General features: G+C 54.0%; 1 protein-coding gene across 4 annotated transcripts in view; it reads left to right on the top strand.

The window, feature by feature from the left end:
- The window catches only part of MOB2 (MOB kinase activator 2), a 71,273-nt gene that overhangs the window by 29,514 nt on the left and 15,515 nt on the right, over positions 1-26,244 (top strand). Inside the window, exon 2 of one of the 4 annotated variants that reach the window (XM_055093958.1) lies at positions 9,441-9,611. The exons of 2 other annotated variants lie outside the window; for them this stretch is intronic. Coding sequence is in view for 1 of the 2 variants with exons in the window: in XM_003805501.5 (XP_003805549.1) it covers positions 24,178-24,287 (110 nt within the window). In the remaining variant the exon portion in view is untranslated. Of the gene's footprint in view, positions 1-9,440; positions 9,612-23,936; positions 24,288-26,244 lie in introns of those variants that run through there. One more of the 4 variants, XM_003805501.5, reaches the window with a different exon arrangement.

Below are 26,244 nucleotides of genomic sequence, written 5' to 3'. Positions count from 1 at the left end.
TTTTCCTGTATGTACTTCTCAAAAATCTGTTAGAATGTAGATAGTGCACTTTTTTTTTTTCAATTATAAAAGGAAGATTAGTGAAAATTTGGAAACTAGAATAAAATGCCTCCTCTGGGCATTTTCTTTGGAGGTCTTTTCACTTTTCCCAAAATTAAATTTTTTTTTTTTCTGATTGTGGTGATGATGTATTTTAACATGGAAAATTCCAACAATTCGTAGAAATATAAAGAAAGTAAAATACACAGGCTTACCCCTAAAGCTCTGGAGGTGTGTACCTTCCAGCTGTCCCCCAGCAAGCCTGGCTCTGACCTCCCGGGTCCCCCGGCAAGCCTGGCTCTGACCTCCCGGGTCCCCCACAGCCCTGGCTCTGACCTCCCGGGTCCCCCCGCAGCCCTGGCTCTGACCTCCCGGGTCCCCCCGCAGCCCTGGCTCTGACCTCCCGGGTCCCCCCGCAGCCCTGGCTCTGACCTCCCGGGTCCCCCCGCAGCCCTGGCTCTGACCTCCCACAGCCCTGGCTCTGACCTCCCGGGTGCCCCGCAGCCCTGGCGCTGACGTCCAGGTCCCTGCCCACTGGGCTCTTCTCCCTCTTTGATGGCTGCATAGCAGGACTTGCTAAGGAGACCCTGCGAGTGTTAGGCAGTTTCCGGCATTTTCTTTTATGAGCAATGCTTCATTCAGGTTTATTATTCATAGTCATTCCGAGTTTGAATACTTGAGATAAATTCCCATTTTACATTCTCAATGTTCTGAGGAGCTTCTCGGCCGGGGGTGCCTGGCACTGGCTGTCATTGGAAGGTCTTGTCTTCAGTTGCTTCTAAATTAGGGAAGTTGATCTTCTTATGTTTATTAACCATTTGTAGTTATTTTCTGCCTGTGAATGGTTTTTTCTTTGCCCCTTTTTTTGGGGAGGGGTGATGGTCAGTTTGTTCTTATTGGTTTGCACACATTCTTATTTGTATATGAGCAGCTCACTCACTCAAACGCTTTCAGGTTCCAGCTGCCAGCACTGCCCCTGTTCTCAGCCCCCAGGACAGAGCAGAAAATCACTGCTGCACTCCTGCTTCCGCTCCTGTTGGACTGTTAGGACCCAGCAGGACACAGAGCGGATGGCATTGCTGGTTGAGGTGGAAGCTGGGGTCTCTTAGATGACATTGGGCAAAGGCTGGCAGTAATGACGTTGGGGGTGGGAGGAACAGTCTGGAGGCTCCTGGGGCTGAGGACTCCGGGGTAAGGCTGGCCTGAGGGGGCACGTGCATGACCCTGAGAGGGAGAGGCAGGCCCTGGTGACTTGGGTTTGAGGAGGATTCTCTGGCTGAGGCCCGAGGCTGGGTCAGGGTTGGCTGGGTGGCCAGTGCAGAGGCTGCGTGGAACTCACTGTGCATGAGGGACCAGGCTGCCAGGCCAGGCCTCGCCCTGTGTGGGGACAGCTGTTGCACCCCTCTGCTCCCAAGGGCACCCCGTGCTGTGTCTCCTCCCTGCGCAGCCTCAGCCACGGACCCCACTTGAGGAATCTGAAGTGTGGGCCGTGGCGCCTCCCGCTGTAGTTTCTCCTCTTGCCTTGGAATGTGGGGTTCTCCCGCATGTGACGCATTTTCTCCAGTTTCACAGACAAAAACAGCGTTTCCAATTAGAGGGGAATGTGCCCCTGCAGGAGCAGCCCACCTGCCCGCCCAGTGTCCTTTTCCCCTGGGAGTGGGCTTCCGGGTCTTCAGTTGCCTTCCTCCCAGCCTTCTGGAGTCCACCCTGTTACCCCCTTTACTAGACACCTCGGACCAGAGCCCTGCCCCAGGCGCACCCCACACCAGCGTCCACAGCAGGACAGGGAGGATGGTGTTTGTTCGAACTGTCACCTCAAGGGGGTCTGTGCAGTGACGTTTGACCACACCCTTTGCAGTGTAGCTGGTGTGTGCCCAGGAAGCTGCCCTGCCCACCCAGAGCTGCCTGCGTGCACATCAGGAGTGCCCGTTCTCCCGCAGGCCTATGGCGGGTGGCTTTGCTGAGGGCTGTGAGGGGGAGGGCAGAGCACCAGTCACCTCCATGCATATCTCGGGGTTGTCCGTCTCTGGGGACCACCCCCACCGTTCCAGAGCGCAGAGGGGAGGGCAGGGCACACTCACCTCCATGCGTCTCTCGGGGTTGTGTCCGTCTCTGGAGACCCCCCCAACCGTTCCAGAGCACAGGGGGGAGGGCAGGGCACCAGTCACCTCCATGCGTCTCTTGGGGTTGTGTCCGTCTCTGGAGACCCCCCCCCACACCGTTCCAGAGTGCAGGGGGGAGGGCAGGGCACCAGTCACCTCCATGCATCTCTCGGGGTTGTGCCCATCTCTGGAGACCGCCCCACCCCATTCCAGAGCGCCAGGGCACGTTTCCATTTCTCTCTGGCATTTTTCTAAGGAAAAGCTGTTTCTCGACTGATCTCAATATTTTTGGGGGAAAAAAATACTGACAAAAACATTGATTTCCAGTTTTTCTGTTTGAGCCCCTGCAGGCCAGGTGGCCATGGCAGCACCCGGGGTCAGGCCCGTGACCAAGAGGGTCCCCACAGCCAGGCGTCCTCAGGAGCCGGCGAGTGGGCGCTTCGGGCTGACTTCTCGCCAGCTCCAGGGGGCTGTGGGGTGGGGGTTGTGCTCTCGCAGGCCACTCCTCCTCCCTTGTGGGGCTCCCAGCTTCCTTCCTGTGGGACTCAGGGACTCAGCCTGGACTAAATTTTGCAGCCAAGGTTTTTATACCAGCCAGAGAAGGGCAGCATGGCCTGGCAGGGCTCCACCACTCTGTTCTTAGGCGGCCTGGGCCCTGCTGGGCTCTGTGAAGCTGGGGGTGGGGAGAGCGCAGAGTGACAGAGAGGCAGGGTCTCACCTATCCCCTGGCTTTTCTGAGCCTGTGAGCTCCTGAGGGATCGTGAGCGCTCTTGTTTGTTTTAACCATCAGTCCACGCCCCACCGCCTTGCTGTGAGCAGGTGAGTGTGGGGGCTCCTCCACTTTTTTCAGCAGCATGATAGATGGGGGCTCTTAAGTCCTACCTGCCCCCCAGCCCAGGGGTTTTCCTGGATGAGCGAAATGCAGGCATCAGGAGGGAGAGGGGTCAGAGATCCCTGGATGCCCCTGCCCTCCCGCAGTCAGTGGTGGCTGGGGGCCGGGAGAATGACTAGGCAGGCTCCAGTAGCCACTTTAATTGTTCAGAGTTTGGCTTGACTTGAGCTTGAAATGGACAGTTTTGGAGGTGCGGTGGTGCATTACTCTGCCTTCTAAATTTATACCGAAATCTCGGCGCCCGGCCCCCCCGCCGATGGCTCCAGGTGGCTCTTTCTGTACTGAAGTCTCGGCCCCCGGCCCTCCCGCCGATGGCTCCAGGTGGCTCCTTCTGCATGGCCTCCACCTGGCTCTTGGCCTCCTGGCAGTCTCTGATCACCCTTACCCCAGGAGGACACTTGACCCCCAGCCTGGCCCCCCTTGTCTTCCTTCCTGGATGTCCCCTGGCCCACGGGCTGTGCTGTGCTTGGAAGGCATACTGTCTGAGGGTACGAGCCCTGTGGCACTGCCCGAGACTTGTTTCAGGGCTAGGATGGCCCTGGCTTGCTTCAATCTTTCTCTGCATGCTGGCAGCGCCACAGCCTGTCCAGGCCCCATGGACGTTGGCACCTCCAGGTCAGCTGTGGCAGAGAGGCCCCTTGCACTAGGAAGAGAGGCTATCACTGTCTCCTACTAGGGTGGCGTGGAAGAAAGCTGTTGTGTTTCGGGCGCTTTCCTGTTTGGTGTGAGGCTTGTTGGCCAGCTTGCTAGGAGCAGGGGTGGGTTTGGGGTAGACTTGATGGCATTTTCTCCTCCTCTGCCTCCTCCTCTGCTGACTGGGCTCTGGGAACTAGGAGGGCAGTGCCCCCCTGGGAACAGGAGGTGAACCAGGGCAGGATGGGCTTGTGCTGCGCTCTGGGCCGGGCATGTAGGAATAAGCTCTTTCCCCTTCCACATGCTGCTGTCCCCTCTTGGGGGACAGTCACGTGTGAAGGCTAGAGCCAGGCTGCCAGCACGGGGGTCAGCACAGAAATAGCCTTGGCTGCTGTGTGAGGGGAAGTGCGGGGCTTAGGGGGCCATGTTCACCCCTGCACCAGTGGCTCTCCCTGCAGAAACCTGCCCCATCCGCCCATCCCCTCCTAGTCCAGACTGCGTCTTCCTCATGGTCTGTGGTCTCCTTTTGATTTGTGTTGCCGATGGACATGTGTGTCCTGAGTGGTCTCTCCCCGACTCCAGCCGGGGTTTTACTTGCTTGGCAACTCCAGTTTTCCCTGCCTCTGATGCACAGTATGGAGGCTCCACGTGGACGTCCAAGGCTCCATGCAGTGCTCCTGACTGTCCGAAGTCACAGAGCAGCTTTTCTCAGGTGGCTCCTGAGACGTTTCTTTGTTTTTGTTTTGTTTTGTTTTGAGACGGCATCTCGCTCTGTCACCCAGGCTGGAGTGCAGTGGCGCAATCTCGACTCACTGCAACCTCTGCCACCCAGGTTTAAGCAATTCTCCTGCCTCAGCCTCCCAAGTAGCTGGGACTACAGGCGCCCACCAGCACGCCCGGCTAATTTTTTGTATTTTTAGTAGAGACGGGGTTTCACCATGTTAGCCAGGATGGTCTCGATCTCCTGACCTTGTGATCCACCCTGCTTGGCCTCCCAAAGTGCTGGGATTACAGGTGTGAGCCACCGCGCCCGGCTTTTTTTTTTTAAACCTTCTCTGCCCCTGCCGCTACAGAGGTGGTATTCCAGGACTCTAGGGAGGCTTGGAACCTCCAGTGTTACTTTTCAGTGTTTGTACAGGGTCTCTTTTCTAGATCCGAAAACGCCATCAGTGGATGCCAGGACCCTGTATGAATATCCAGTTGAGCTTGCTTCCTTATCAGTAAAATGGGCAGGGGCAGGTCTCAGGGGTGCCAGTTGAGGAAGTCGAGGGGTTCTGAAGCCTGGTTATTCAGAGCTGGCTGGAGCGCTGCTCTTGGACTGGCTGTTCTCAGAATCCAGCTACTCCCTTCTTTGGGCAGGCCCTGTAAGAGCGCCCCTTCAGATCAACCTTTAGCTTGATGTGGGCGTGGTTCCTTTCTGGGTAGTGTTGCCGATCCCTACCTCGGGGGCTACTTGCTTCAAAAGCCATTTTTGGGGGTCCTGGAACCAAGTTCAAAGGCAATGTGTTTGGTTCCTAAAACGCACATTTGTGTTTCCTTTAACTATCATTTATTTATTTAGAGAGTCAGGGTCTTGCACTGTCACCCAGGCTGGAGTGCAGTGGCGCAATCATAGCTCCCTGTCGCCTTGAACTCCTGGCCCCAAGCAGTTCTCCCACCTCAGCCTCTCAAGTAGCTGGGGCCACAGGTGGACCACCATGCACAGATAATTTTGAAGATTTCTTTGAGATGGGGTGGGGGGGGTGGTCTCCTTATGTTGCCCAGGCTGGTCTCAAACTTCTGACCTCAAGTGATCCTCTCACCTAGGCCTCCCAAAGTGTTGGGCTGGGGTGGCTAAATTTGTTTTTTCTGCAACAGGACCGTGCTTTAGAGGGAGGCAGCCTTGAGTTCCAATCAAAGGACTCCTTGGTAGCGGAGGGTCCGGTGAGGCTGTGCACGTCTGTTCGGGTCTGCCCTGCAGCGGCCTGTTGGCTGAAGTTGGGGGATGCCTGGGAAGCACACGCCAATGTTCATGTGAGGCCTGGCACTTAGAAGGTTCTCCGTGAACGAGTCTCTTTCCCTTCCCTCGCATTTTATTCCACGGTTTGCCTAGAGTCTTCTAATAAAGCCAGCCATTCGGTGTCTGTGCCTGGCGTCCGTGCCCCAGTGCAGTCCCCTTCCCCTCAGTTCACCCTCGGGTGGCTGCCGGGCTTGGTGTGTGGTCAGGAGAGCAGGTCCCCGGCCTAGCCTAGGCACTCTGTGCCGCAGATGTCTCGTGACACAGCTGCTGCGGAAGCCCTGGGGGTCTTCTGGGAGTCCCGAGAGTGCCCTGCCCTGGCTGTCTTGGACTCGCGTGAGTGCAGACACAGCGTGGGTTTCTCCCCGCTCGCTGCAGCCTCCACCTCGAGTTCTGTAGCTGGCTGAGTCTACTCTGAAGGGAGCTGTGGGGAAGAATTCACACATGGGGCTCTCCTGTCACCTGGGGTTTTTCAGTGCCACTTGTTTAACAGTCTTAGCTTCTGGGGCAGCTGAGAGCGTAGCGTGGGTGCCAGGAGCCGCCAGCCGTGTGGGCTGCCCAGTGGGCAGGTGCTGTGAGCCCTTCCATGGACAAGGCCCTGGCGGCCCCAGAAAACTGCCTCCTGAGTCCAGACCTCCCTTCTTCTCGCCCTCCCAGGGCTGACATCCCCCTTGGTGCAGCCGTCATTGTGATTTTCGACCTCATGGGCCATTTCTCAGCTATAAATTGCGTAAGCTGCTGAGAAAGGGCAGCGGATGCTATCTGGAGTGCAGCTGAAGGCTGCTCCCTCCCACCTCCTTGCCCCTGCCAGTCTCCTCTCCGTTCTAGGAGCACTCTGCTCCCATCATGGGTGGGCGGGCCAGGCAGTCACCCTCTCTGCATCCCCTGAGCTCTCTGGCCTCCTTCTGCCTGGGGGCATCTCCTTTTCTGCAGGCTCTCAGCTGTGGGCTCCTGGTGACTGGAAGGCAGGAACGAGCTGCCCCAGCCAGGGCTGAGCGGGTGGCGCTTTCTCTTGGCAATCAGAAGGCTGCCGCTCATTCTGGACCTCTTCCTGAGAGTGCTCTCCCGGGCAAGCGGCTTGCGAGGAGTGGCTCCCACACCCCAGCCGGGTGCGCCCCTGGCCAGCGCCTGCCAGCCACCTCTGCCACTTCCAGTGAAGTCCAGGAGCCCACAGGGCCAGCGGGTGCCATGTGTCCTTGGAGACCAAGGGCCCCTCACCAGACTCTCCCATGTGCTCTGGAGAGCGTGCTGGCCGTGCTCACTCGTGACAGGCACTGAGAAGCCGCTTTGCCACTGTCTGTGCTCTCCTGACAAGTGGATCTTGCCCCAGGAACCCGATCCAATTGTGAAGTTGCCCCAGATGTGGCCGTTTGTAGACATCAATGTATGAGAGTGTGTGGGGGACACCTGTGCCCACGCAGGGGCTCTGCTTTGGGGTGCCCACTGTTCTGGGGACCCACGGTAGTAGCTGTGCAGTGCGGCAGCCGGCTCTGTGGGCTCCTGTGGCCTCTGTGGTGTTGGTCATCTGCCCTTGTGTCCGGCACTGCAGACCATGTGTGCGGTCACCTGGACAGGGCCCAGTCTGGAGCCAGAGGAAGGAGCTGTCTGGGGGTGTCTCTCGGTTGACCTGGGGCTGCCTCATTTCTGTCTCCAGGGTGGGACAGGGCCTAGGTAGGGATTCCATACTTCTACATGGGGATGAGCAGTGCCACCTGAGGTGACAGTGTGCATGGTGTGGCATCCAGGATGTCCGGGTCAGGGCCAGGGCCTGGCTCCAGCCCTGTTAGACGAGCCTCGCGCCCATGTCTGGCTGCGGCCCAGGGCTGTCTGGATCTGTCCACTTCTCCGTCTGCCTCCTCTGGGCTGCCAGCCTTCCCCTCCCCATCCCTTCTCCACAGGCTCTGCAGGCTGGGCAGCCTCAGCTTTCTGTGCCTTGGCGAGAGTCCAGAGCCGAACCTCACACACTTTCCGCACCCCGCCTCACTGTGCTTTTGGTGGGTGGATTTAAAGCCTCCTCCCCAGCTCTCTTCTGCACATGCCTCTCTCCAGCCATCCAGAGCCCTCCTCCTCTTTGTCGCCTGAGCCCCTCACCCCTGAGGCCTCCCTCATCCCACGCCCTTCCCCTTCCCTGGTCGCCTCTTCCCGCAGCCTATCAGGGTTTGGACATTCAAATGCTGAGACCCTGGGCTTACTGGCCACAGGTCCGGGCTGTGGCGGGCTCGCCGTGAGCAGAGGGCGTGTGACCTGAGCTCAGAGGGGAGCCTGCCCGGAGCGCCCTGGCACGCTGTGCCTGGAGCTCCCCAGGAGCAGCACTCTGGCCTGATGGCCCCACCTGGGCTGTGGGGGAGCTGGGATGGAACCCAGGATGTCCTGTGGTGCCACATTTTCTCCCTCAGGGCGCTGGGGGCTGCCAGGGTGTCCTCGCCTGGCCGTGTGGTACTGCCTGGAGCAGGCATCCATCTGCTCATAGAAGGATCTGCAGGAGAGCAGGGTGTCGGATGCTGGCTTTTCAAAGTCAGGTGCCCAGGATCCAGCAGGTCGTGCCTGGTGGGAGTCATGGGGGCCCAGGCCTGGGGACAAAAAGCAGGGCCGTCTCCCTACAGCACCAGGCAGGACACTGCAGTTCGAGGGCCTGTGGACCTATGAGGCCACATCTTCACCTTGGGCTGACTGCGGGGCTGACCATCAGGCCTTCCTCCCTCTGGTGGCGCCTGAGGCCCCTGGCCTGGGTGGGCTGGAGGAGGACGTGGGTAATCCATGGAACAGGCCTTCCTAGCTGAGGTTTGATGGGACCCCAGCCCAGCGATGTGTGGAGCTGTGTATCTGTGCACTGGGTAGGGCTGGGGCTTCAGCGTCTAGCAGCAGCCCTGGGGGATCTCCAGAGCAGCCGCCTCATGTACAGTTGTCCGGCACCCTCATCTCTGTCCCTTAACACAATTGCAGCTAGCGATGAATGCTCAGTGTCACCGGAATCGTCCAGTGCAGGATCAGGCACGAGGAAGACCACAAGTATGAACAGATGGCTGGGCTGAGGGTTGACTGTAGGCACAGAGAGACGGTGGTGGTTCTGGCTGGGTGTGGAGGGGTGCAGGATTCGTCCCCTGGCCTCCCATCTCCATGGCAGGCGCAGTGGGGTTGGAGGCAAATCAAAGGAGGTAGAAGCAGATGAGAGGTAGCAGTGCAGCCACAGGAGGTGGTTGTGTGTGCAGATGTGCACTTGCGGGGTGGCGGGGCGGGAGGCAAGCCTGGAGGGACGGGAAGAGCCGCAGACCCGACGCTCACTGCCTAGCTGGCCACCCTGCCGCAGGCCCTTTTCAACTGGGCCAGATCCCACGTTCAACAGACAGGGCACGTGGTTGGCTCTCCCCCAGTCCCTTCCTTTGGCACAGGTGCCACAAGTCCCGAGGTCTGCTTCCCCCAGACGCCACCATGGCCAGTGCCGGGGCTGTGGTTCCCTTCTAGTTGAGTGCGCATTTAGTGCTGGCGTCCGCCCTAGTGTGGGCGACTGAGCCCTGGCAAGCACCGGGGCAGAGTGTTTCGTGCAGACATCACACCTGGCTGGAGAGGTTCAGCCCCCCTGAGGATCCCCTGGCACCCTGGGTGTTAGCATCGCCCTGGATGTCACTGTGCAACTGCAGGGCACGGGCATGGACTGAGAACGTGGGTGAGAAGGGGAGACAGGTTTCATTCGCTTGCCCTCCACTCACCCAGCACCTCTCTGCTTTGAGAGCTGCTTTCTTGCTCTGATGCTGACTTGGCATTTCTTCCGTTCATTTAGCAAATATTGACTGCCTGCTGTCCCCCTGTTCCGGGTGCCGGGAATATAGTGGACACAAGACCCCTGCCCTCCTGTTCCGGGTGCCGGGAATATAGTGGACACAAGAGGCCTTACATTGTAACAGGAGTGCTGGACAGATGTGCCTGTCTGTCGCAGACTGAGGAGCGCCAGGTAGGGCAGCCAGAGACGGAAGAAATGAGTGGCTGACCGGAAAATGGGATGTCTGAGGAGGAGCGCTCCAGCCACAGCAAAGGACAGGTGGCCAGCCCCGCGGTGCCAATGTGCTGGGTGCCCAGGCCACAGAGGAGACTCGAGGGACCAGAGCGAGGGGAAGTGGGGAGGGCACAAAGGCGGAGTGGGGAGCACTCAGGCTCATTCGCTGCATGGCGCAGGAGTCGTGAGGGGCTTTGAGCAGCAGGGGGTGGGATCAGAGCTGACTTGCCAGGATCACACTCCCAGTCATGTGGAGAGTGGATTGGAGGGTGGGGGCACAAGGGGGCCTGCCTGAGACCATGGTAGTGGCACAGGAGGCCCGCGGGGGTGTGTGGGTGAGGGACGTAGGGGGAAGAGACACCCCCCGGCGTGTTTTGTGGGTAGAGCCGTGAGGACCTGCTGATGGATGGATGTGGGGTCTGAGAGGGGTCCAGGGAGGACTCCCGCATTCCTCTGAGGCAGTGGGAGGATGGAGCAAGTGTCTCTGGAGTTGCAGAGGACACCCGAGGAGCCAGTTCTGAAAGGAATGCCTCAAGTCTGAGATGCCCATTAGTCTAATGGGGACAATGGGCAGGCACTGGGCCAGGAGCCCAGAGGAGTTGCTTTTCTTTTAAACCTTTACTGCAGTCTGCTTGACATACCGTGAACCACCTGTGTTTAAAGGGTGCAGCTTGACAAGTGTGGACATATGCATGTGTATCCCTGAAGCCACAGCCAGGGAGAGGAACACACCCATCACCCTGGGGTTCCAGTTTCCTCCTGCCTTTCTGTGACACTTCTCTCCCCCACTTCCTCGCTCCCAACCACTGACAAGCTTCTGTCATTGTGGTCACACCTTTATGTTTCCTGGAATTTCCCGTGAACGGAATCACAGTGTGAACCTGATGTTCACCTGGCCTCCGTCACTCAGCACACTTGCTGTAGGAGTCTTCCGTGTTCCGCGTGTCTCCCAGGCCACTCCTGTCTGTGGCTGAGGCGCGGTCCGTGGATGCTAAGGCCACACTGTGTCGCCTCCCCATGGTGGGTGTGCAGGTTCTCTCCTTTCTGACCAGCACACTTGCAGCTGCCGTGAACATTCGTGTGCAGGTCTCAATAGAAATGTGTGCTTTCCATGAAGTAGCTGAGAGTGCAGTGCTCAGACCATAGGTGGATATAGGCTTAACGCTTGTAGAAGCTGCCCAATTGCATTCTAAAGCAGTTCCAGTTCCACCATTTTGCATCCCCACCAGCAGCCTCAGGGCCCTGCTTCTTGGCACAGTGGCGGGCACGTGGCAGGCATGTGGCATGCTCATCCCATGGTCATCCCACAGGCATGTGGTATGTTCATCCCGTGGTCATCCCACAGGCACGTGGTGTGGCCGTCCCGTGGTCATCCCGCAGGCATGTGGCATGCTCATCTGTGGTCATCCTGCGGGCACATGGCCTGGCTGTCCTGTGGTCATCCTGCAGGCATGTGGCATGTTCAACCCGTGGTCATCCCACAGGCACGTGGTGTGGCCGTCCCGTGGTCATCCCGCAGGCATGTGGCATGCTCATCTGTGGTCATCCCGTGGGCACATGGCCTGGCCGTCCTGTGGTCATCCTGCAGGCATGTGGCATGTTCATCCCGTGGTCATCCCACAGGCACGTGGTGTGGCCGTCCCGTGGTCATCCCGCAGGCATGTGGCATGCTCATCTGTGGTCATCCCGCGGGCACATGGCCTGGCCGTCCTGTGGTCATCCTGCAGGCATGTGGCATGTTCATCCCGTGGTCATCCCACAGGCACGTGGTGTGGCCGTCCCGTGGTCATCCCGCAGGCATGTGGCATGCTCATCTGTGGTCATCCCGTGGGCACATGGCCTGGCCGTCCTGTGGTTGCAGCTATCCCTTGCGTAGCTGCAGCATCCTGTGCTCGTGTTTGGCATTTTGCTGATGGCCAGTGATGTTGGGCATCTTTTCATGTGCTTCATTCGGCTAATCATATCTCTTCTTTGGTGAAGTTTCTGTTCAGTCTTTTGCCCATTTTTTATTGGGTGACTTGCCTTCTTGTTATTGAATTGTAAGAGGTCATTATCTGTTTTAGATAGAAGTCCTTTATCAGATCTGTGTGTTGAAAAAATGTTTTCCAGCCTGTGGCTTGTCCTCGTTAGGTGGCCTGAGCTGAGGCATGGGCTGTTCATGTTCAGTCCTTTTCTGCTCTGGTTTCCTCTGCAGAGTTGCCGCTGCTGTGTCTTTGAGTTCAGCCACCTTGGCTTTGCAGCGGTCCCCATGGTGCTCATCTCAGACATCTTCATGCCCACATCTGGAAGTCCAGTTTGGATTTTAAGAAAAATCTTCTTTATCTCTGTTTACCACGTCTCATGTTTCTTCTGGCTTTCTGGATGGGTGGGACACAGTTAGCCTGACTTAAAATGTCATCTACTAATTCTGCCATTCGGCCATTTACGGGACTTTTCCTGTGGATCGATTTGACTCCTAGGAAGGGATTATTTTCCTTTCTTCCTTGAACACGTGGTGATCTTTGATTACAAGCAAAACACTCTGACCTCTTGGCTTTGTGCTGATGCACACACAGGCACACGTGCACATGCATACACACACACATGCACACATGCACATGAGTTTTGTGAGCCAGCAGTGCTGTGCGTGCACCCTTGCTGAGAAGAGCTCACATCCTCGAGCCACACCTGACCGTAGAGCTCTTCCGTTGTGGCCCCATGATGCCCCCACCATGGCTGCGACGCTGCGATGGAGTATAAATCGCTAAGCTCAGGTAGCTCTGCTGTTCCGAGGAGCCGGGAGAACCGATGGAAAGCTGTTGTTAGGGAAAAGACTAGTTGGGGTGTTCACGGGGCAGCTTCTCTCTGGAGAAATTCTGTGCATGTCTTTGATAGAGATTGGATTCATGAACTGATTTTAAAAGAAGGGTGAGTGATTTTGGTGGGTACGTGTGTTCAAAGCCACACCCAACTCAGTTGTAATTTTCCCGCATCACCCAGATGATTTTGAAGGAAATTCTGAACATGTTTCATCTGTGACTATTCTGTATGTCTGTAAAGGAGAGGGATTCTTTTCCTTAAACATAAGATGTCTCATTATCATACCAAAAGTAGTGATTTCTTCATAACATTGAGTATCAAGCCTTTATGTTTGTCTGGTGTCTCATGACTTGTTTTTAGAGTGTTGAATGTGGATTCAAATAAGGTCCATGCATTGCACTTGGATGACAGATTTTGAAACTCTTTAACTTTATATTTTGAAATCATTATAAATTCATAAGAAGTTGCAAAAATAGCACAAATTCCAGGGCCACCCTCAGCTAGCCCCTACAGGGACAGCACCTTACACACTGGAGCGCGACATTGGACCAGAGGTGACGGGCACAGGTGCCTAGTGGTGACCAGGCTGCAGGCTCCGCCCCATGTCTCTGGATCCACTCCACCCTTCCTGTTTGTTTTTTTTCCCATCCACTTACTTTGTTAGTGGAGCCTGCCTGCTCTTCCTGTGATGTCTCCCAGGGTCTGAATTTTGCTAATTGCATGCTGTGGTATTGTTTAGAACATTATTTTTATTTCCTGTAAATTGGCAGCTAGATTTAGACCTTGATCGCATTCTCATTCTTCTTTGGAGGCCAGTTGGCTCCGCTGGTGGCTGTGTTCCACCACAGGAAGTGCATAATATCTCGTTGTCTTTTTGTGTTGTTTGCAGCTACTGCTGACCTCTGCCTAGAACCTTCCTCTCAGTATAAGGCCAGTAATCCTATCTGGAGGGCCCCACCCTATTTCATGACTTCATCTAACCCTGATTACCTCCAGTGGTGCCATCCCCAAATAGCATCACAACACTGGGGGTACGGGCTTCAAGCTGTGAATTCGTGGGAATTCCGTCCATGACAATAGCCTTTTGATTTAAAGTGTTACTGGTGTCTAATGGAAATACAATTTTCTTTCCTTTGTATGCAAACTTAGCTTTTATCAAAGGACTTTCTGTTCGTCATAAGTCTAGTAATATTACTAGAACGCCTTGGTGTGAGTTGATCTGAGGTGACATGTGCCTTTTCCATATGTAGTTGCAAGTCTTTTTTTCCTTTAATTTTGTCTGCCATTTTCTCTTAAATGCTTTCTCTCTTTCCTCTTTTGTAGAAACTTTTAGTTTTTCAGAAGTTGACATACAATTTACAAACAATGAAATGCACGGATCTCAAGTATTCAGTTAAGTGAGTCTTGATGAATATGAATTCCCCTGTAGCCCACACCCCTGTCAAGATGCAAAACGTTTCCGTCTTCCCAGAAAACACCACCACATGCCTTACCAGTCAGCCCTGTTTGCCTGCCACCTCCCCTCCCAACAGGCAGCCACTGTCTGATTTATTTTCATCAAGGACTAATTGGGCCTTTTCTAGAACATCAGATACATGGAATCTGATGGTCCCCGCTCTTGTCTCTGGCGTTTTCCCACTGACATCACATCTGTGGGGCTTAGCTGTGCATTGCATCTTAGTGGTGGTTTTATGCTTTGGGTTGCTGAGTGGTGTTTTGTTATATGAATATACTGTCGTTTGTTGAGCTGTTCTTCTGTTCATGGACTTTGGGTTGTTTCCAGTTTCTGGCTATTGTGAACACTGCTGCTGTGAACGTTCTTGTAGGAGCCTTTATGTGGATGTATGTTTTTATTTCTTTTGGGTCAGTACTTAGCCATGGAATTATGGAATGCTACATGCATATTTAACTTTCCAAGAAACTGCCAGCCCTTTTCCTCAGTAGTTGTGGCTTTTTCCTCAGTAGTTCCTCGCCCTGCCTTCAGCGCATCAGTCTCCTGGTTCCTGCCTCCTCCACACCTTGGGTGTTCTCAGTCTGTGCAGGTTTAGCCATTCTGGAGGGCGTGGCACTTGCTCTTGTACTTATCAGCCATTATTTGTCTTCTTATGTAAAATGTCTGTTCCAGTCTTTTGCCCTTTTTAAATGTTGAGTTGTCTCTTTTATTGTTGAACTGTAGACCTGCTTTCTATAGTTTAGCTAGAAGTCTTTTGTTGGATATATGCCATCCGTGGCTTGCCTATTCATTTTTCTTAACAGTATATTGAATAGAAGTGTGTGTATGATTAAATTTTGATGAAATGTATTTTGTCACTTTTTGGTTAGTGCTTTTTACATTCTAGGAAATCTTTGCCTACTTTGAGCTTGGCACAGATACTGTCCGTGTTTTATTGTAGAAGCATTGTAGTTTTGCTTTTATGTCTGAGTTTCTGATCCGTCTTGGTGTGAGGTAGGGATTGAAGGTTTCTTTTTCTTCAGAGATACTCAGTTTTCTCCGAACTATTTATTTAAAACATTTTCCTTTCCCCCTTAGATTGATTTCACACTTTTATTGACGTCTAGTTGACCATGTAAGTGTAGGTCTAGTTCTGAACATTATTCTGTTTTATTTATGTTTATTTTGGTGTTTAATACTGTAGCTTTAAGGTAAGTCTTGAAATTCGTGTGAGTCCTGCTACTTGGGTCTTCTTTTGCAAGAATGGTTGGATCCTTCAAAGTCCTTTTGCATTTCCACGTGGATTTAAGAATCCTCTTGTTAGGCCGGGCGTGGTGGCTCATGCCTGTAATCCCAGCACTTTGCGAGGCCGAGGTGGGCAGATCACCTGAGGTCAGGAGTTCGAGACCAGCCTGGCCAACATGGTGAAACCCCGTCTCTACTAAAAATACCAAAAATTAGCCGGGCATGGTGGCGGGTGCCTGTAATCCCAGCTACTGAGGAGGCTGAGACAGGAGAATCACTTGAACCCGGGAGGCAGAGGTTGCAGTGAGCTGAGATCGTGCCATTGCACTCTAGCCTGGGTAAGAAGAGTGAAACTCCGTCTCAAAACAAACAAAAAACAAACAAAGAAACAAGAATCTTCTTGTTAATTTCTTTTAAAAATAAGAAATTATCCCAGGATTTTGATAGGATTGTATTTAATTAAGAAAATTGACATCTTAACAATATTGAGTCTTCTAATCCATGGCCATGGCAAATTTTTTTATGTGTTTAGGTCTTTAATTTTTCTCAGCATTGTTTTGTGCTTTTCAGTGAGAGGTTTTGTACGTTTGTGTTAAGATTATTCCTAAATTTAAAAATTATATTGTAAATAGCAGTTTTATAATTGTACTTTCCATTTATTTGTTGCTATTATATAGGAATAAAATTAATTTTCTTTATTGACCTTGTGCCCTGTGATGCCACTAAATTTACTTATTAGTTCTAGCAGACTTGCCCCAGTTTCCTTAGACTTTTCTGTTTACATAACCATGTTACTTGCCAAACAAGACGACCTTTTCCTTTCTGGTATTTATGCCTTGTATACCTTTGTCTTGCCTCATTACAGTGGCCTCATTGTGCCATTGGTATAAGAGTGACACTGAATAAGAGTGGTGAGAGTGAGAAGTGCTCAGAGCCCCTTCCTTGTTCCTGATTTTAGGGGGAAAATCTTTACTCCATCAGCAGCATTTGATGTTAGCTTCAGATTTTTTATAGGTGTCCTTTCTCAGCTGAGGATGGTCCCTTCTGTTCCTGGTTTGCTGAGAGTTTGCATACACGTTTTGCCATGTGCTGTGTCTGCATCTAATTGAGATGGCCATATTTTTTTCTCCTTTTATTAATGTGGTGAATGACATTGATTTTCAGGTGTTAGCTAAGCTTACATTACTGGGTGAATCTTGGCTATGCTGTATTATCCTTTCAATACATTGTTGAATTAGTTTTTTACTATTTTATTACGGAGTTTTGCATCCACATTCATGAAGGATATTGGGCTGTAATTTCCCTTTTCTAGGAATGCTGTTGTCTCACTTTGGCAGCAGCATTATGCTGGTCCTCCTCCTCTGTTTTCTGAAAGAGTATATGTATGGTTTGTATTATTTCTTACTTGTATCGTGTGTAGAGTTCATCCGCAAGCCACCTGCACCCACCATTTCCTTGTAGAAAGATTTTTAATTATAAATTCAGATTTTCTACTTCTTTGTATGTCAGTTTTGGTAGCTTGTGTTTGTGAAAAATTTGTCTGTTTCATCTACATTTTCTCTTGGCATTCAGTTCCCTATAGTGCTTTGTTACCCGCTTAATATCTGTAGGATCTGTAGGAATGTCCCTTTCATTTCTGATATCGGTAATTTATGCCCTCTTCCTCTCTTGGCTCTCTGTCTCTTTTCTGCTTAGTCTGCTTGGGAAATTGATCTTTTTTTTTTTTTTTTTTTTAAGTTTTCCAGGCTAACTTTGTGTTTAATTCTTCATTTGTCTATTTTTCATTTCATAGATTTCTGTTATTTCCTTCCACTTTGCATTTAATATGCACTTCCTTTTTCTGGCTTCTGAAGGTGGATGTATGAATCACTCATTTTAAGCCTTCTCTCCTAATATGAACATTTGTAGATTTCTTCCTCAGCTCGGCTTTAGCTGCATTCTACACGTTTTTATAAGTGATGTTTTTATTGTAATCTTCTCTTTAGCACTGTTTAATCTGATGTTCATTTCATCTCAAAAATTTCATTTTCGATGTATTCTTCAGTTCCAGGAATTTTTGTTTATTATTTTGTGGAGTTTCCGATTTTTTCAGAGCCCTAATTGCCTTGTTGATTATGTCCAACCTTTCCTCTAAATCTTTGGATATATTGGCTGGGCACAATGGCTCATGCCAGTAATCCCAGCACTTTTGGGAGGCCAAGGCGGACAGATTACTTTAGGTGAGGAGTTTGAGACCAGCGTAGCCACCAACATGGTGAAACCTCATCTCTACAAAAATACAAAAATTAGCTGCGCTTGGTGGCGTTTGCCTGTAATCCCAGCTGCTCTGGAGGCTGAGGCAGGAGAATCACTTGGGAGACAGAGGTTGCAGTGAGCCGAGATTGTGCCACTGCACTCCAGCCCGGGCAATAGAGGACACTGTCTAAATAAATAAATAAATTGTTGAATATATTTATTTCATTCTTTTAAAGTCTTTGTTTGTTACTTTCATTATCTTTGTTATCTCTAGGCCTGTTTCTGTTGACTTATTTTTCCTGGTTATGAGTTACATTTTTCTGCTTCACCTGTCTAGTAATTTTTTTGTACACTAGGTATTGTGGTAGCAATGTTGTTGAAAGTCTCAGTTCTGTTTTCCTCCCTTAAAGAGTAGTGTGGTTTGTTAATTTGCTGTTGGTTAGCTAGGATCCGTTTGAGGCTTGTTTTTAAGCTTTATTATGCCAGGTCCAGAGAACCCCCTCACTCTGGGCTATTGTAGCCCAGTCCCCATGGCACAGCCATTGTGGAATCTCTGTTACATCTATTCGCCCAAGGTGTCTCCAGTCTGGGTGTGGGAACACGTCTGTCTCCTGCCCCGTATGGCCTCCAGAACCTCTCTTCCTCACGCTTCCCAGAGCTGTTCTCTGCCAGGTCTTGCAGATGTTCTCTCTGACACCCTCAGCTATTTGTCCAGAAGCTTCCTTGGATCCCTGTTGATGTTTTTAGAGTCCCTTCTCTGTGCAGCTCTGTCCTGACTGCCTCCTCATCCTGCAAATTTCAACAGCTCAGCAGCTTGAGACTTCCATCCCTGCCACCTCAGCTTCTCCAGACTGCAGGCCCCATGTGGTTTCACCATCCCCACCTGCAGCCTGAGAGGCTCCCAGTCATCGCCTGTGCGCAGGGGCCACCGTCCTGCACGGCGGTATCCTGGGTCTGAAGCCAAGCGCTTCATATATTCTACCCAGTTTGTAGTTGTTGACAGTGGAGGTGAGGTCCAGTGTCAGTTACTCTGTCATGAGTGGAAGCAGAAATCTCTTCTTTCCTTTATTATTTTAAGAAATTCTTCCTTCCCATCTTCTACTTGGACATCATGGTGGTTTTTGTATTCTAATTTAGACTTCATTTCAAAAATGGTTTATCCTCTCATTCCTGATTCTTATTTTGCCTCTTTTTTCAAATATTTTCTTTTTCTTTTCTTTTCTTTTCTTTTTTGAGACAAAGTCTCGCTCTTCTCCCCCAGGCTGGAGCGCAGTGGTGCAATCTCGGCTCACTGCAACGTCCACCTCCTGGGTTCAAGCGATTCTTCTGCCTCAGCCTCCCAAGTAGCTGGGATTACAAGCGCCTGCCACCACGCCCAGCTAATTTTTGTATTTTTAGTAGAGATAGAGTTTCACCTTGTTGGCCAGGCTGGTCTTGAACTCCTGACCTCAGGTGATCCGCCTGCCTCAGCCTCCCAAAGTGCTGGGATTACAGGCATGAGCCACTGCGCCTGGCCTCAAATATTTTCTTAAATTGCATTGTTTCCCTGATTGTCTTATTGGGTTGTAGTCTTCATCTGTGTTATGTGTCTTCATCTGTGTTGTGTCTTCATCTTTGTTGTGTGTCTTCATCTGTGTTCTGTGTCTTCATCTGTGTTGTGTGTCTTCGTCTGTGTTGTGTGTCTTTGTGTGTCTTCATCTGTGTTATGTGTGTGTCTTTGTCTGTGTTGTGCGTCTTCATCTGTGTTGTATGTCTTCACCTGTGTTGTATGTCTTCACCTGTGTTAATGTGTGTGTCTTCGTCTGTGTTGTGTCTTCATCTGTGTTGTGTGTCTTCGTCTGTGTTGTGTGTCTTCACCTGTGTTATGTGTGTGTCTTCATCTGTGTTGTGTGTCTTCGTCTGTGTTGTGTGTCTTCACCTGTGTTATGTGTGTGTCTTCGGCTGTGTTGTATATCTTCGTCTGTGTTGTGTGTCTTTGTCTGTGTTGTGTGTCTCCGCCTGTGTTATATGTATGTCTTCGTCTGTGTTGTGTGTCTTCGTCTGTGTTGTGTGTCTCTGCCTGTGTTATGTGTATGTCTTCGTCTGTGTTGTGTGTCTTCGTCTGTGTTGTGTGTCTTCGTCTGTGTTGTGTGATTTCGTCTGTGTTATGTGTGTGTCTTTCTGGGATGTTTTAATTGTCAGTGGGAGAGTGTTACTCTCCTCTATTCTTCTTGATTTTCATTGGACTCAACCGTGAAACTTTCCTGCTTGCTTTTAAGTGACCCCACTTTCCCTGTGCCTTTGTGAGGGTGCCAAGGGCATTGCTTTGCTGCTTCCATAGCTTTTGAGCTCCTCCTTCTGTTGTTTTCACAAAGTGATTAAAAACACGAAGCTCTCCAGGAGTCTCCTTGTTGGAGGGGAGGCTACAGACGAGCAAATGGAGGGGCCAGTGTGGTCCAGGCAGTGATGGCTGCAGGGGTGGGCTGGAGACCTCAGGGGAACCCCTGCTTAGCTTAGTATAGATACAAATGTCGACATGTAGGTGGAGATTGAGGCGTATGAGTGCATGTGTGTATACACATGTGCCTCCGTGTTCTTCCAGCTGAGAGGGCCTGGAAGCAGTGACACCCACTAGCAACGAGCCCACCCAGTGCTCTGATCTTAGTGTTTTTGTTTCTCGTTTGTGTAGACCCAGGCTGGAGTGAGGTGGTGTAGTCATGGTTCACTGCAGCCACCAACCTCCTGGGCTCAAGTGATCCTCTCACTTCAGCTCCTCAGTTGTTGAAACCACAGGCACATGCCACTGTGCCCAGATAATTAAAAAAAAAATTGTTTTAGAAATGGGGGTCTTGCTGTGTTGCCCAGGCTGATCTGAAACTCCTGGCCTCAAGCGATTCACCTACCTGGGCCTCTCAAAGTGCTCTTGAGATTCCAGATGTGAATCAACGTGCCTGACCAGGTCTCAGTTTTGAATTCATTCATTACTTTTTTGAGGCAGGGTCTCGCTCCGTCACCCAGGCTGGAGTGCAGTGGTGTGATTATGGGTCACGGCAGCCTCAATCTCCTGGGCTCAAGTGATCCTCCTGCCTCAGCCTCCCATGTAGCTGGGAACACAGACACACACCACTATGCCTGGCTAATTTTTACATTTTTTGTAGAGATGGGGTCTCCCTTTATTGCCCAGGCTGGTCTCAAACTCTTGGGCTCAAGTGATGGTCCCTTCTTGGCCTCCCAAAATACTGGGATTACAGGCATGAGCCACCATGCCTGGCCAGTTTTTTTTTTTTTTTTTTTTTTTTTTGAGATGGAGTCTCGCTCTGTCGCCCAGGCTGGAGTGCAGTGGCGCGATCTCAGCTCACTGCAAGCTCTGCCTCCCGGGTTCACGCCATTCTCCTGCCTCAGCCTCCCGAGTAGCTGGGACTACAGGCGCCCACCACCACACCCGGCTGATTTTTTTGTATTTTTAGTAGAGACAGAGTTTCACTGTGTTAGCTCGGATGGTCTCGATCTCCTGACCTTGTGATCCGCCCATCTTGGCCTCCCAAAGTGCTAGGATTACAGGCGTGAGCCACCACGCCCGGCTGCCTGGCCAGTTTTTAATATTTTCTAATGAAAAGAACCAGGGGTCCTTGGAGAAGGGGCTGATTCCCGGGCTGGGGCAGGGAATGCAGGAGGAGCCTGGGGCACCCTGCAGTGCCAGGAAGTCAGGACATGCCCCAAAATGAAAAGTCTGTTGATGGGGGTGCGTCAGGGGACCCAGCAGCTGATGGCAGGAGCTCCCCAGGGCCAAGGGCGGACAGTGTGATTCACAAAACAAAGTAGTGTTGTGTTCTAGCTCGGAGTGCAGCCTCAATAGCCAGGACTTCATCCCAATATAAACAAATGGCTGAATATATAAATGAGTGACCAAGAAGAGGCCGCTCTCTGGTGCCGAACTTCCAGTAATTCCCGTAGCTACTCCTCCGTCAGGGTGGTAAGGGGTGGTCCCCGCCCCTTCAGTGTGGTCTGTGTGCAGCAGCTTCGTTCGAGAGCGCGGTGCGGGGCGGGGAAGACGAGAGTGTCTTTGCGTGGGGAGGCCTGGCAGTCACAGCCTCAGCCAGGAGATCGGGAGCACCTCCCGCGATGAGCCGTGCTGACAGGACGGGCCGTGGGCACGGGGCGACGAGGGGGACATTTCCCTCTGTGCTCTTCCTACCCACACCCACAGCCCAGCCTCGTGGTGAGGAGAGCAGTGGATGGATCCAGACGTCTGAGTCAAGTTTGGACCTTGCTGCATCAACGTGGATTTGTTCATTGTTAACAAACAGACCATCCTAGTGCAAGGGTTAGCAATAGGAAGAGTGAGTGGGGGGCCACGGGGATTCTGTGTTTGCAGTTCTTTGTAAATCTAACACTTTTCTCAAACTAAAAGCTGATTAAAGGTAAAATAACCTCTGACACAGACACATGGCCCGTGCCCCCTGCCCCGTCCCGCCTTGGTTGCGACCGTTCCCCCCTGCGTGGTGCCTCTGCCCCGCTCCTGTGCTCTCTGTTCCTGGCCAGCTCCTGGCCCTGGCTGTGCCCGGAAGGTGCTTTTGCTCTTCCTTTTCTGGGGTGGCGGGGCCAGGCCACACTGGCACCCGTCACTGGCCTGCGGGCCTCTGTGGCAGCTCCTCGTGGAGTCTGCAGAGCCTGCTCCGGGTCTGCTCCTCTTCCCAGTGCGGTGTCTGTAGCTCAGTGTCTGTGGGTTCCAGCTGCCCCTCCCCCTCCCCCACTCCTGCCCCACTCCCTAAGTTTTGATCAATAGGAATACCTGCTCCCTGCACATGTCCCCCAGTGAACAAACACAGATGAATGTGGACGTTCCTCTGGCGCCAGCCCAGCCCTCTCGGGACAGTGGCATAAGCCACAGAGCTGCCGTGTGCTGACCAGACCCACTGGACACGCTTGGTGTGCACCCCCCACCCTACCGGGCACCTTGTCTTGACTGTTCCCCCGCCGCCGTGCCACCCTCACCACTGCCTTGCCTGGACCAGACTCACTGGGCACACTTGGTGTGCTCCCCCCACCCTACCCGGCACCTTGTCCTGACTGTTCCCCCGCCCCCGTGCCACCCTCACCACTGCCTTGCCTGGTTGCCTGGCTTCTTGTGCCCGAAGCCTCCACCATCCCCAGCTTCCTTTATGCTCTGCCCTCCAACCCCCAGCAGCTCATTCTCCCTGTCATGGGCCTCTGCACGGCCTTCTCTGTCCGGGCCATGCCTCCCGAGAGTGGGCAGGTCTGCGTCATACACCTCCTGCTCCCAGCCCTGCTACTCACGGGGGCCTCCCCAGGCCTGGAGCCTGCTCTTCCTATGGCTCCCTTTGCCACTTGGGTGACCTGCCAGCACCTGTGTCCCTGCTGTTGGTGGAGCCCCCGAGGGCAGACCGGCAGCCGTGAGCACGGTGCCTGGGTGCGTGTGGCACCACAGGGCTGTGGGATGGCCTTGCCAAGGCAGAGGAAGGCCCGTGGGCGCATGGACGTCCTGAGCCTCACCGGGCTGTTTGTTCTGTAGAGACCGGTTACGCACTGCTCAGAGCGTGGCTTAGGGACTGGCCTAGTGGGGAAAATGAAACTGCAGCCTGTTGGGCCTGCTGCTGCTGCTGCTGCTGCTGCTTAGGGAGGCGGGGGCCGGCCTGGGGCCGGCCTCTGCTGTGGCTCCTGGGGAGTGTGTCTGTGTTGGGTCGGTGTGCTGTCTCCCCGTGCGCCCAGGCTGTGTGTGTGTGTGTGCAGTCCAGACACCACAGCTCCCATGGGGGCTGGTATTGATGGGGGTAAGCCTGCCCTGGCTGCTTTCCTGATGGCTCTGTGCTCCCCGCAGCAGCTGGTACCTCGGGCTGTGTCCTGACTCCTACAGGGCTTCACACCGACAGAGGTGCTGGGACAGCTTCTGAGGGGCAGTGGCTGGAGATGCTGGGGTCTCTTGATTGGCAGGAAGCACAGGAAGTATGGCTCCCATGCGGGTGGGGGATGCTTCTGATGACCCCGTGTTGTCAGGGGGCTGTCACTGCCAGTGGGGTCCACGCTGACTCAGGATGAGGAGAGAGCATTGCCCTCTCAGGTGTTTGCATTTTCGGGATGTGGTGGTCTCCTGTGTGCAGACCAGCCAGAAGGAAGGCCAGGGCCGTGCCGCTCTGTGCGCCCCCATGGGGAGCTGCTCTGGGCATTTCTGTTGGGCTGGGTGCCCTGTGGTCCTGGCTGGCAGCAGCCTCAGCCCAGCACCGTCCAGGCACCGCAGAAGCTGGTCGGCCCCTTCTCTCTCCAGGGCCATCCAGCAGGAAAGCCACTTTGAGTGCCTCCAGCTGTGTACACACTGCAGGGCAGGGCGGCCCACCTGTCTGTCCGTCTGTCTGTCCCCAGCCCGAGCACTGACTGGGCTAGGCTGGGCCGGACAAGGGAGAGGGGAGTGCCATCGACCTGGAGCTCGTCAGCAGAGCTGCTGCCTGTGTTGAGAAGGCCTTTCCTGGGGGCTTGGCACCAGAGGACCTTGAGGTGGACCCCAGGACCTTTCTGATGGATCCTTCTTGCAGGCCAAGGACGGCCCTGTCCCCTCCCTTCTGGTCCCACCCCCACCGCCTCTTCTGACAGCCATGCCACTTTGAAAAGGCCAATTCAGATGCTCCCTTATTTAACCAGCCTTGGCCGGCCCTTGCCTCTGGAAAGGGAGCAGCTGTTTGTCTCTGCCAGGCGTCCCATTGGCCAGGGAGTGAGGGTGGAGGGCCGAGAGGCTGGAGGGCCCGGCAGCAGGCATTTGCGAGTGCTGGCCAGCCGGCACCCCGCCCCGCTTCTCCTCCCCACCTTCCCGCCGCCCACATCATGCTGGGAGACCACTGCAGTCTCCCTGAAGACCAAGCCCTGCCCGGCCAGTCCCCGCAAAGTGGACTCTGCTGCAAAATGGTGCTTCAGGCTGTCAGCAAAGTGCTCAGGTAACACCTGCCGGCCTGGCTGGGGGAGGGGTGTGTAGCACATCTGTCTGCCCTGTTCTTGCCCCCAGGAGGTCAGGGTGGGGAGGCGGCGGACTGTGTCCGTGGCTGCCCTCCCAGTGTGGCCGGCGGCTGTGCAGCGAGCTGTGCTGGGCCACACGCAAGCTGTCCAGGGCAGAGGCGGCTGTGCAGTCCCGGGCCAGCCTGGCAGGTTTGCTCTGGAGCCCTGCCCAGTGGGGCTTTCCTTAGCCGCCTGCACTTCCTGTTGCTCTGTGGGAGAGGAGCGGGTCTTGGTGTCCTCGACCTTCGGGGTTGACCCCACCTTGCCGGCACAGGAGCCTGCCTTGTCCTCCCGCAACCCACAGGGTGTGGTTCCTCAGCCGCCAGCAGGTGTGCCTGTCTTTGTCCCAGCCTGCGGCTGTTTGTGCCCTGGGCAGGGGCTTCAGCCACCCAGGCAGAGGTGACCCGGAGTCTGTCCTTGTGTGGCCTTGTCCAGAGAAGTGGCATGGGGCTCCCGGGTGCCTCTTTTTGTGCTGGCTGCCATAGGGATGTTGCCGGAAAATCCATTTTTGACATTTTTCTCACCTGTACTTTCTCTGACCTGCTGCGGGGGTGCCTCCCTGCCCACACCACTCAGCCCGGTGTGTGCAGGGGCGTGTGTGGGAGCGTGCGCCCATGTGTGTGGGAGCGTGCACCCGTGTGTGGGCATGAGGGGCCGGGGGAGTGGGGCAGGCACAGCCAGCTGCAGCAGTGAGCGTGTCCTCCCGGGTGGGGTTGCCTGGTGGGGGTGTGAGGCGAGCGTGGCCTGCTGGACGTGCCCTCCAAGGGCCGGGGGCTGCGGCACCCGTGTGCATCTCCGTGCCTCTGCCTGTCCCTGGGCACCCGGCTCCATCTTTCTCTTCATAGGCTCCTTCCCTATCTCCCGATCACCTGTGCATTCAACAGGGAGGGCTCCACAAGTAGACACAAGGGTGCCGGCCGGTGACCCTGCCTAGGATGTCCTATCTTAAGGTGAAACTGTGAGGTTTTGGAAACATGTGGGCAAGTTGGCAGTACTCGTGAGTTCAAATCAGGAATGGTGCCTGACATCAGTGGTGTGAGGGGACTGGCGTGTGTGTGTGTGTGTGTGTGTGTGTGCCTGTGCCAGTGTGTGCTTTTGTGTCTGAGGCCAAATGCCGAAGGCAGCTCCACAGGAGACACAGAGGCAGGCCTGGAGCCCAGCCAGGCCCTAAGGAAGACGGGCAGAGTCCCTTCCCTGGGGCTCAGGAAGGTTTCAAAGGAAGCGATGAGGAAGCCACCTTGGCTGGGAGCTGGACGCATGGAGGGGCCAAGGCGCAGTGGAGCATGGTGGCCACGTGGGGCTGAGGTTCTAGGACAGCAGCAGCACCTGCCTGTTTGGACGTTTGGTCTGGGATGTCTGCGGGCGTTCCTTGTGCCATCTTGGCTTTTTCCTTCTCAATGGGCCTCTGCAGAGGGCACAGTAGGCTGGTGAAAGCTCTCTTTGTCTGGGGCTGCTGACCTGTTTGGGGGGGCAGACAATTAAACTCAGAAGAGAAGAAGCCACACTCCACAGCTTCCAGCTGGCTGAAGCCTGTGGGCAGTGCAGGCTGTGCTGAGAGATGGACAGGGGCTCCGGAGGCCTTCCCACCCCTCAGCCTGAGGCCGTGTGACAGAAGTGGGATCAGCACCCAGGGAGAACTCAGGTTAGAACACGGTGTTAGAAATGCAGTTTTCAGGCCCCCCCTCAACACCCAGAAGGCCACATCAGAAATGTAGGGGTGGGGGTGGCGCCAAGCACCCCAGCATGTGGTGCCCTCCCTGCATGTTGGGGTGACAGGAGGTGCCCGTGGTGTGTACCCTGGGCAGCAAGGTGTGCTGAGACCCGGGCTCTGTACCGGGTGGCTACTGGGGGCTCTGCCTGGCCGGGTCTTGGGGGAAGGGGTCACTGGGAGCCTTGACT

Source organism: Pan paniscus, chromosome 9 (genome assembly GCF_029289425.2).
Source record: "Pan paniscus chromosome 9, NHGRI_mPanPan1-v2.0_pri, whole genome shotgun sequence".
Classification (NCBI taxonomy): Eukaryota; Metazoa; Chordata; class Mammalia; order Primates; family Hominidae; genus Pan; species Pan paniscus.
This window is presented reverse-complemented; position numbering and strand designations above follow the sequence as displayed.